Consider the following 12,231-nt stretch of genomic DNA (forward strand, 5'->3'; position numbering starts at 1 on the left):
CTGAGTGCTATAGTAATATAAGACAAAAGAGATATATTAACAACAAGCCAGCTTCAAAGGAGACAAAGAGGAAAATGTGAACTCTGATGTAAGGCAGCATATAACTGTACACAATCAAAGTACATTGGGCTCCCAGGGCTTTGAGTATTTAGACAAAGCGATTTAAATCATGGAATAATAAGGATATGGGATTTAAAAAAAGAGGGGGAGGTTATGAAATTGAAGCTTTTCCTTGAAGGAGACAACCTAATATTCAATTATAACGTAGTTCATGGTAAGAAGTTCTTCCTCAGATGCAGATTCCTCAAACGCAGAAGCAGATTCTTCCCCAGATTCATTTTCACACAAAAACACAAAAGATTGGCAATTGTGCAAGCAACTAAATTCTTCTAATCCTCCCAAGTTCTAGAATGGAAGGGAGGAGAGGATTATTAGCCACAAAAGGGAATTCCTTGTTAGAGTTTCTCTCTCCTCCATGCAGAGTTCAGCACATACTGGGGGGAAGAAAGGTGGTGGAATATTTCTGACAGCCACTGGTTTGTCTTAGAAGTCAGTTCCTCTAGGTGAGAACCACAGATGCGTTGGTAGGTTTTGGTGAGAGTAGCAATAGCCAGGAAGACAGATTGGATATGTATCCTGTGGCCTTAGGCTTTTCAGAATGGTCCCCCATCAAGCCTCTCTGAGGCCACAGAATACAGTCCTGACTTTTAATGAAGAATAACCACATATTCAAGGACTGGCTGCTTTTTCTCTTCAAGACCAGGGGACACTCCGGAGACAAAAAAAAGAGATAAAGTCTTTAGCCAGTGCCATTTGCTCGAGAGTCCAGAGGACCTAATAAAAGAATTTTCCCAGGGAGCCGATGCAAAGACAAGGTAATTTGGTAAGGCAGAACAAGTGTAGAGAAAATAGTTAACATAACAGGCCTGCTTTAGAAAATCCTGCTCACCAGCTTGGCTCTTGGCCCTTGCCTCTGTAATTCTTAAGTACACAGCAAGGCGAGAGAGAGATCTACCAATTCTGTGTCCTGGGTGTCTCTGTAATATCCTTAGTTGCATTCATCCTCAAAGTTTGAGTGTGTGTGTGTGTGTGTGTCTCCTATCATTTAGCTTATGACTTACAAGGCAGCAAGATTATGTCTTGATTATTTTTCTTTCCTCTCTGTCATTGTATAATGCTCAATAATTGATTTTGGCAGATAATTTTTAACTGAATTGAGTAGAAAGTTACTTTGGTTGAATGAGGATAACCTCCAGATTTCCCTGGGTGGAAAGGCCAGCTACCCCACACCTCGTTGAAAAAGGTTCTTAGAATTTGCACACTTTTTCCTTTAATGTGACAACCAAGAAATAGTTTGCAGAAAAAGGGTAAAAGAGCTTCTTTCAGTAAAACAGCAAAATACATTTTACATAGCTATTGTGGTGAGGCCAATTTGGCAGACAAGAAATCCCTGCCAGTCAAATCCATGTGAACTGCTAAGTTTTATTTTTGCTTTTATGCCCCTACCTGCTCCTCACTTTTAAAAATAAATACTCTTATCAATAAGAGAGATGCTGGTAACCTAGTTTTCTGTATTCTTGTATGCCAGGAGCTTTGTCATTCTAATAAGTCTGTTCTGCCTCAACTTGGAAATCAGCTTAATATAATTCTAAATGAAATAGCTAATTTTTCATTATGTTTGACACAAACTTAGTAATTCTCAGAAGTGGTCCTTGTTAAATGGGGGCTAGCAGAAATTCTGATATTCAAGGATGCTTACACAAACAACTGTCATTCTCTGCAATGACTTCATTATTCAGTGACAGTTAACAGCATTGTTTTATTCAAAAACGTCTTTGTCTTTCTCTGCTTGTTCCAGCAACAGTTTTCCTGGAATTTTGGAAAAGAAGGCGAGCAGTAATTGCTTATGACTGGGATTTGATAGACTGGGAAGAAGAGGAGGTTTGTATTATTTACCTCAGAATTTTTCAAAAAGCCAATCAACAAACACACAGTCCCCCTGAGTATATCACTCTATGCTGACAGAAGTTAGGTTTCTTCACAAAGCATTTCAATACCTGTCTTTGCAAAAAACTTCGGGTAGTATAAAAACTAGCAGAATTTAAAAGAAAGAAAAGACACGGTGCCTGGATGCCTCAGTTGGTTAACCATCTGACTCTTAGTTTTGGCTCAGGTCATGATCTCACAGTTTGTGAGTTCAAGCCCTGCATTGGGCTCCAAGCGGACAGCATGGAGCCTGCTTGGGATTCTTTCTCTCTTCCTCTCTCTCTCTCTCTCTGCCCCTCCCCCCTCACTTTCAAAATAAATAAATAAACTTAAAGAAAGAAAGAAAACATTTTGATTGCAAAGCATCACTTGTAGGTAGAGACATCAGAATAATTAGTAGTAAGATTTGTTTAGTTTTCTTAAACAGTATCCATTTTCTTTACTTCAGCAGAGAGTATTAGTTTTACAACTCTAGGTACATGGAAGCAACCCTCATAAGCGAACTCCAAGGAAATGTTTCTTTGAGCTCTCCAGAGCCCTGAACAGTGCCCAGAGCTGCACAGACTCAGAAGTATTACCTCAAGTCGGTGAACACTGAGCAGAAACCACTCCTCAAGAGGCCTCATGGGTAGAAGTGGCTAAATGCCTCTTATTCTAGCCTGTCATGCTCAGATAGCTGTGCAGAAAATCCCCAGCTTGCTACATGACTTCTTCATGGATAACCCAGGGTAACCATTTGCTGGGGCTGCCATAACAAAGTACCACATACTGAGTGGCTTAAACAACAGAAATTTAGGTGCTCACATTTCTGGAAGCTAGAAGTCTGAGTTCAAAGCATTGGCAGAGTTGATTTCTTCTGAGGGCTGTGGGGGAAGGATCTGTTGCAAGCTCCTCTCCTTGGCTTGTAGATGGCCATGTACTCCCTATGTCTTCACATAGTCCTCTCTCTGTGCATGTCTGTGTCTAAAGAACCAGTGTTATAAAGAACCAGTCCTATTGGATTAGGGGGCCACTCTTCACTTGACCTTAATTACCTCCATAAGAACTCTGTCCAAATACAGTCACAATCGGAGGTATTGCAAGTTATGGCTTCAACAAATGAATTTGCAGGGGTTGGGACCGGAGACACAATTTAGCCCATAAAACCCAGAGACACAGGTCTGGCTCAGTGATTGGCCTCAGCCTCTGGATAATTAACTCAGTGACTCTTAGATGACACAGCCTTATAAACTCAGAGTTTCCCAAAGAAGCAGAAGATTCTAGGTCTGTTCTGTTTATATCCTCAAGTGTAACTGCCTAAAATAAGTAAAAGAAGGCAGAACCTATTTATCATTGTATCTCCCCCTGTCCTTCCCCATTACCTGCCCCTGAGTGAAGGCCAGCCTTGGGCTTATTCTGCAGCAGGAGCAAGGCTGCCCTTCCTCCTACACAGGCAGGCTACTGCCAAACTCTGCCCAGTATCCATAACCACTCTTCTGTCAGCTCCTTCGTCACTTTCTGTCTCTCCCTCCATCGGAGTCTTGAGCATTTCTTTCTGGATTAACTCAATCTCTATTTTATCAGACTTGCCGCTCATTTTCCCTCCTCTTGCAAGACATTCAAATAGAACAGGTACTTAATTAACTGGAACCACTTCAGGATACCCTCTTGCTGATTTCCGGTTTCTAATCCCATAATTGCTTTTTAGTCAGAAGCTTTTCACATTAGATGGGTCTCAACTAAATAAAACAAAGCCTCAGCTTGATTTCGAATTAGAGTTGCCTTGATTTTAGCTGGATTTGAAAGATGTTTACCTGCTATTCAATACCAATTAATACATTTAAAATCTACTGATTAAAGGTGAATGACTCTTATAGGAGCTTATTAAAAGATAGATTCACCATGTTTTGGGCTGCCTCAATTGAAAAAAAAAAATTTAGGTAATCTCTATACCCAATGTGGGGCTCAAACTTACAACACTGAGTTCAAGAGTTGCATGATCCACCAGCTGAGACAGCCAGGAGCCCCCCCCCCCCCAACCAAAAAAATGTTTTTGTAATTGTAGGAGGAAACTAAAAATTATATTGCCATTATAACTCACAACATGGATTGTGGACACTTTGGTGTTAAGAAATTTTCTTTGTCCTGTGTCTGTCTCATTCCCTGGTAATAAAAGTAAAAGCTTAATAGTTATTTCATACTACTAGGGACAAAGAGAAGTGGTCCCTTTTCTCATTCTGTTTGTTTCTTCTAGCACAGCTTAATATGATAACAGAGGCACTTAACTATTAGTCTAAATTATACTGCCTTGGGGAACCTGGGTAGCTCAGTCAGTTAAGCTTCCAGCTCTTAATCTTGGCTCAGGTCCTGATCTCATGGTTCATGAGATTGAGCCCCCATGGAGCCTGCTTGGGATTCTCTCTCTTCCTCTCTCTCTGCCCCTCCCCTACTCACATGCACACTGTCTCTCTCAAATAAACTTAAAAAAAATAAAATAAATTACACTGCCTTGATGATAATAAGTCTAGATCACCATCCTTTAGATTTTCTTCAGGTGGCCAATTTCCAAACATTTAAACCTGGGTCTCTGAGCTCACCTCACTGATTGACTGATTAGTGTGGTAGCTGTTGATTCAGTTTTACAGTAGAATAAAAAAGTTTTTTATTGTGTGCATATCTCTCCATTGCATAAAAATATGTCTGTTTGTTCTTTAGGAAGAAATACGGCCCCAGTTTGAAGCCAAGTACTCCAAGAAAGAGCGGATGAATCCCATTTCGGGAAAGCCAGAACCCTATCAGGCATTTGCAGATAAATGCAGCCGACTTATCGTTTCTGCATCTGGGATATTTTTTATGGTTCGAAATTTTTCTACAAAACTCTTTGTTTCATAAAGTACAAACCTATAGCGTGGTAACAACAATAATCATAGCAGGCCTTTGCATAATTCCACAAAACATTTTTACACATTCTTGCTGTGTAATGCAGTGACTCCGTGAGGTAGTCGGAGATGGAGCAACTGAGACTCCAGAAGGTGAAGGGCTTGTTCGGAGTCAGGTAGTAAATAACTCAGAGCTCCAGTTCTTTCTGCTCCCCTCCCTATTCCATGCCAAAAGGAAGTAAATTTGAGATAGGACCTGCAGCGGTGTTGGTCAGGCTTTTTGCTTGTCATTCCTGCGTAAGAAATACATTATCTGTCATGACCCAGTATATTCTGTGCCAGTAGATGTATAGAACTAGAGTAACTGAAACAATGCTCACCTTTGCAATATGCAGTGAACACTGATTTTTCGTTTGTTTTACTATGGTCTTTTTTAAAAATACCAGCTATAACCCCCTAAAATTGATTTCCAGATTCACTAATGGTTCTGTCAATTTGAGAAACACAACTTGAACCTGCATTGTTGACTTTTCCTAAAAAGAAGTCATTCAGTAATCAGCTTCGACCCTGTTAATTACTGAAAACTTACTCGTATTTTCCGAAATGTCATTTTAGAACAGTAAGGGGTTATTAGGATTCTCCTCTCCTCTTTTCAAATAGTAAGTGTGTAAATAAGTATCATAGATCATTATATCAGGAAGAACAAGATGACAGCAAATCTAGACACTTGACCCCCTTTTAGCCGGAAATAAATTGGGAAGATGAAAGGGTAGGCAGCATGCCCAGGAATCTCTTGGCTCAGACCAAGATTCAGATCCATATCTTACTACAGACACTGCTCTGTAAGCAGTTGTGCCTGCCTTGCCTTCCATAAGCAAAGTCATATTTACCGTCTTGTTTTTTAAGTTTCTTATAAGATCTATAGATGTAGAGTAAGGACTCAGACCTGACTTCTGACTGACTGAGTCCAACAAGCTCTCCATTCCACCACATTGCCACCCTTGTCTGAAAGTCAATGTAGATTTCACCTATCTTCCCATCCATAGCTCGAGGATTAAGATGTGGGCAGTTGTTGTTGTATTTTGACCAGTTGCAGCTAGGGTTCATGCCCAACCTTTTAGAGCATGTCACCTATAGGAAGCCAAAATAAGTTTTAGTAAAACAGAGGAATGCTTTTATAAAGAAAGCAGTCTGTAACTCAGCAACGTCCATCCTGAGGCCCAGCTTAAAGTTTTAATAACTAAGTAGGTTAAGGCCTTTAATATATTGAATCACCTAATGAAAGACAAAAAACCTTTTGGAATCTCAGATTCCCAGTAGATAGAAGACATGTCATATTCTTCTCAAATACAATGAAATCTTCAGAGAAAGATTCCTCATTTCAGTGTTTATAAATGATTAATAAAAGATTATGTACGTATCACGTAGTTGGTGTATTCAGCAACAAATAGCTGAACACTTACTGTGCACCTGTAATTAAGTTAAGGTGCCATGGAAACCGTGGTATGCAAAACAGATGCCATACCTGCCCTAATGGAACTTACAGTGGTTTCCGCCCCCCCCCACCCCTTTATCTGCAGTTTTGCTTTCTAGGGTTTTAGTTACCTACAGTCAACCCCAGGCCAGAAGCAGATAATCCTTTCCCTGACATATCTTTAGAAGGTCAATAGTAGCCTAACAGTATGTTATAATGCCTACATCATTCACCTCACTTCATCTCATCACACAGGCATTTTATCATCTCACATCATCACAAGAAGAGTACAATACAATAAGATATTTTGAGGGAGAGAAACATTTATATAGCCTTTATTACAGTATATTATTATTTTATCATTAGTTACTGTTGTTAATCTCTTACTGTGCCTAATTTGTGAATTAAACTTTCTCATAGGTATGTGTGTATAGGAAAAAACACAATATATACAGGATTCCATACTGTCTGAAGTATCAAGCATTCACTGGGGGTCTTGGAAATATCCCCCACAGACAAGGGGGGTGGTTAGTGTACTTTCTAAGTGGTGGAAACTGGCAATAATCAAACTGACAAACTATTAGAAATTATAAATAGGCTACTAAAAGAAGAGTATAGGTACCATGTAACAATTACAAAAAAGTCTGGAGGGCATGAAAAGCTTTAGTTATGAAGTGGTTCTTGAGCTGAGGTGTGAATAATGAGTAGGTGTTAACTAGGTTGCTTGTGTGTGTGCACATATGTGTGTTTGGCAGGGGAAGGGGGTGGGTCAGCATTTTAGGCAAAGGAAATGGTCTTGAAGAATAAGGGTGCTTAGCCCATTTGAAACAATGAAAGAGGTTCTGGAGTCCCTAGACAGAAAGGAAAATGGCCTTCAACAAGGTGGAGAAAGTCTTGCAGGCCACCATACAGACTTTGCTTTTATTCTAAGAGTGAAAGAAACCAATAGATTTACATAGAAGAGTGACATCATAAGATTTCCATAGTAAATATGCTCAATCTGATATTCTGCTAATGTTACTCCACAGCTAACACAGTTAATCAGCTTTCAAGCACTATGATTTTTCTATTTGAATAACAAAGAAAATACAGGCAAGAGAAAGTAATAATCACAATAAAAAGCAAGCATTTTGTTGTGGTTGCTTGAGTCAGTATCACCATTGTTTTATATCCTTTTCTCATTTTCCAGGGGTGGGATTTTACAGTGGTGGGAACCCTTTTCCTGAGACATTCTACCGAGGTGCTCACGGGGTCTCTGTCTTCTTGCCAGATCTGCGTGGTGATCGCGGCCGTGTTCGGGATCGTCATTTACCGGGTGGTGACAGTCAGCACTTTCGCTGCCTTTAAGTGGGCGTTAATCAGGAATAACTCTCAGGTTGCAACAACAGGGACTGCCGTGTGCATCAACTTCTGCATCATTATGCTGCTGAATGTGGTAAGTGAGCTGCACGGTAACTAGCCCAATGGTTAAAATATGTGGCCTACAGTTTTCTGCTGCTGCTAAAAGGGACCCAGCTTCAGAGGGGCTAGCCTGTCACGTGGTGCTGATGGCTGGGCAGCAAACTGCCTGGCATACGGAGGATTGAGAAGGATTGAGTCAAATCTAGGCTCCAGGATTTTTTAGTGTAAGATTAGGCAAGGCACTTGCTCTCTCTGAATCTTAGTTCCCTTCTTTACCCAGTAAGATAACACTGTGTATATATGCCTTGGGGAAACTTAAAGAAAGAAGATACTTTAAAGGCCCAGCTTAGAATCTGTAACATAGCTCAGAAGTGTTGGTTCCCATTTCCTTTTGATTCTGAATGATAGAAAAGTGGTCAGTTTCCAAAGCATTCCTTGGAATAGCCATGCAAGGGGATGGCACATGTAACTTGTGTTAATTTCATGCTTTTTTCAGTTCTGTATTTCATCCCAGATGTCTCCCTTAAACCCCAAATTTATACATCCAACTGTCTGCTCCACTATCCTCCCCAAACCCCCTCTCCTCCCTCCAGAATCAGCCCCTCCACAATCTCCCCCATGTAGCTGCTCAGGCTGAAAACCTTCAGCATTACCCTTGATTCCTCTGTTTCTCTCACTGTTTCCAGAATTTGATCGCTTTTCACACATTTCCAAGTCCCACCTTGGTCCAAGACCCCAATATCTCCCTCTTGGGCTATTGCAGTGCCTTCCTAACTGGTCTTCCTGGCTGCTAGGTCTGCTCCTTCAGTTAGACTCATCACAGCAGCTGGAGTGAGCTTCTTACCTGTAAGCCAGCTCCTGTCACTGCTCTGTTCACCATGTCCGATGGCTTTCCTCTTGCTCAGAATAAAAGTTCACATCTTCATGTGGCCTCCAGGACTCTTCTTCTGGCCCCAGTGACATCTCTGACCTTGTCTTCTCCCTACTCACCCTGCTTCTCCTGTTCCATTTGTTCCCTGGATGTGCCAGGCATACTCTCACCCTAGGCTTTTTATTCGCTCTTTTCTCTGCCTGGAATATTCTTCCCCATGGGGTCTGCATGACTTACTCCCTCACCTGCTTCAGGTATTTGTTCCAATGTCACTCTTCTAATATAAGGCTTCCATGGTCACTCAGTTTTAGAATTATAACCACTCCTGCTTCTGACAATTTCCTATCTCCTTACCTGCTCTGTTTTTCTCTGTGGTGCTTATCACCACCTAATATGCTTTTTAAAACTTATTTTATTATCTGTCTTCTCTATTAGAATGTAAGCCTATGAGGGCAGACAGTTTTGTCTATTTTTTTTTTTTTACTGTTTTTATTTTCCAGTGCCTGGATCAGGGCCTGGCACATAGTAGGCTCTCAGTAAATTGTTGTTGTTATTTGCAGAATGAATAATATTATTTGCTGACATTGTTAGATTTGAAGTCAACCTATACATAAAAATCCTGACATTAGAGATTTGTGGCAGGGGATGAATAAGATATGTATTTCGAGTGCCAAGCACAGTGTTAGGCATGGAGTAGCTGTTCAATTAATTATGGTGCCCTCACCCTTAATTATATTGCATCTTAAATCTGGGCCATAGTGCTGAAATGCTCTCATCATTAAAAAAGGGTTTTCCAAAGGCCAAGCAATTTAATACTGTTGCCAATATTGTTTAATCTGTTTGGATTGTCATTTCTAGTTCTTTAAACAATTCTAAATTCTATAACCAATATACTCAGAGTGATCCCTAAGAGAATTCAACCCACCCAATATTGAAAAACTTCATTTATGATTCTTAAGTGAATTAGTAACCACTGAGCTAATAAAATGTAGGTGATTTAGTATTATTACTGCTACTAATATTACTATTATTATTGTTATTAATAACAGGAACTTGGAGATTGAGAGTAGATATGTGGTACCCCCTGGCACTCCCTCCTCTAGGACTTAGCTGGTCTCCAAGTTAATTGTGGAACATACACATTGTGAAGGGGAGTGATTCATAGTGAAATTAAACAAACAGCCAGGGCAGTGAAAGATTCTATGTCTAGGTAGTTTGCAATGACTTAAAGCTCTCTTTTCTCTAATGTCTTATTAAAATTTAATTTGTACATCTTAATAAATTCCTGTATACATGTAGTGAGTCTATAAACACATGGTTGCTCATACATTTTGAGCAGATACCAATGTTGTCAGTGTAACATTTTGTTTAACTAGAAATCAGTTACCCTGCAATCTCTACTTCATGAGACACACCAAGAAAAGAGGAAGTAAACAAAAAATGAAGGAGGGAGCATAGGGGGTAGGAAAACTATATAGTTGTGGACATTGCAAAGCACCTACTATGTGCTGGGAGCTAGACTACTAGGCATTTATATGTTTTATCTAACAAGCACATCAGAGTCACTGAAATGGATGATGTAGAGTCCACACACTAAAGGTAATATGTATTTTTATAATGCCTTTAAGGTATATTTTCATTTATTTTAGGTACATGTGAACACCTTTGATGTTCTGATTTCTCACCAACATCAAACTAGAAAAACAGAAGGTTACTAAGGCAAGAATTCTGACAAGAGCAGGAAATGACAAGCCATAGGAAGGGGAAGGAAGGAAAATTTTAAAAATATATATGTAAAAACTCTCAAAGCAGCAGCATCCAAGACCCTTTTATGTAGGAAGCAGTTGCCTTACTCTCCTCAGCCATCTCTGATGACGTCCCCATCTGAGCACACACATTTACAGTCCTATCTAATTCCCTGAAGCCTTGCACATTCCATTATGAAGGCAACCAAGTGTGTAATATAGTTTGGAAAGATTTTCATCAGAATATCAAAAAATAAATTAAAAAGTAAGTCCTTAAGAAGCAAATATCACTTAAAGGACAGATGACAGACTAATAACTATAACGTAGCTTTGACCAGTTCAGAATTCAACTATCTACTGGCTTCTGAAATTATTCAACTTAAGATAGTTTCATGCACATTTTCATATGCATTTTTATGCTACATAAGTTATTTTCAACTACTTAAAATTTTGGCCATACTTGTCTTGCAAAAAAGAAATCATCATTTAGTCATGAATCATTACTACTTTACATTAATTGAATATAAAAATCTTGAGAGCTAGATTGGCTTTTATCTTATGTTCATTACAGCCTCTAATTTTTAAATAATATTGTTATAGATCACATACCCTGTTTCTGACTTTATGCTAGAGTTCTCCAACCCTAACTGAAGAAGCAGATGTATAAGGGATGTCTATTTTCTAGGTTTTATGATATGTATTTACTTCTTACTAAGTTTAAGTGGCAGTTATTAGTTTTCATTTTATTTCTTCTTGAAAAATAAATACTTGAAAGAGTGAGTAGGATGGATTTTCTTGCTCCTTGTCATACTGTTTCACTCTCATTCTGTTTCTATTGTGACCAAAGAACATCTTAATATGGTTACAAACAAAAGATATCAATTAGAATATATCCCAGGAGGAGACTAAAAGTTATTGCCATCCTTTTTACTCAGGCATACCAATATGAATCAGATGTTTCATTATACTCTAAACAGTGAAAACCACAATGTCTTGTTCCAAAAAGAAGTAAACCATAAAACATGGCTTGCATCAGAACATGCCCACCTACATTGATCAGGTGGACAAGATCAAATTAGAAGCACTCATAGTTTCTTTTGGAAATATACTTAAGGTCAGAAAGCTTTCTGTCAATTACAGATTTTAACTTTCCCAATTTGTGGCATCCAGTTTGAGAAGAGATTTTCTACTGCTTTTATCAGAACAAATCATTATTTCTATCTCAACTGCCTAATGAGAAACCAGACCTTTTCCAGAAACCACTCATCTGAAGGTCTCTTGCTAGTCACCACACCCTCTGCTTATGTGCCCTTTCCAGCTGCATCCTGTTCAAAACCTCAGTGTCCATCCCCTTGCATCTGTGAACATTTTATAAATGTTTTATAAATGTTCATAGATGCCATGGATCCCTACTGTGTCCCCATACACTTTGCCTTATTTTTCACAAGGTTAATATTAATCATATTTTGACTCCTGCATTGTTCTTTCTCTAAGTTCCTTTTTTTTTTTTTCAGTGTCCAAACCAAAATAATGTTGGCATGTCACCAGCTATCAAGACCTTTGAGACAGGAGTGCAAAGTGCAGCACTTGAACAAACATTAAAGATACAAATGATAAACTAGATAATCAGAAATTGTATTTTGAGGGGTACCTGGGTGGCTCAGTCAGTTAATCATCCAACTCTTCATTTTGGCTAAGGTCATGATCTTGCAGTTTATGAGATCAAGCCCTGCATCAGCCTCTGCGCTGACAGTGTGGAACCTGCTTGGGATATTCTCTCTCTCTGTCTCCGTCTCTGTCTCTCTCTCTCTCTCTGCCCCTCCCCTGCTCGCTCTTGCCCTCTCCTCCTCTCTCTTTCAAAATCAACAAATAAACTTTTTTTTCAAGTTGTATTTT

The 12,231-nt window shown here is 39.3% G+C and overlaps 1 protein-coding gene across 2 annotated transcripts in view; it reads left to right on the forward strand.

Annotated features, from left to right (window-relative positions):
* The window catches only part of ANO4 (anoctamin 4), a 395,947-nt gene that overhangs the window by 335,720 nt on the left and 47,996 nt on the right, over positions 1-12,231 (forward strand). For both annotated transcript variants that reach the window (XM_047866608.1, XM_047866607.1), the window contains 3 exons: positions 1,859-1,941; positions 4,681-4,821; positions 7,589-7,753. In XM_047866608.1, coding sequence (XP_047722564.1) covers positions 1,859-1,941; positions 4,681-4,821; positions 7,589-7,753 — 389 coding nt within the window. The remainder of the gene's footprint in view (positions 1-1,858; positions 1,942-4,680; positions 4,822-7,588; positions 7,754-12,231) is intronic.

This window comes from Prionailurus viverrinus, chromosome B4 (genome assembly GCF_022837055.1).
Source record: "Prionailurus viverrinus isolate Anna chromosome B4, UM_Priviv_1.0, whole genome shotgun sequence".
Classification (NCBI taxonomy): domain Eukaryota; kingdom Metazoa; phylum Chordata; class Mammalia; order Carnivora; family Felidae; genus Prionailurus; species Prionailurus viverrinus.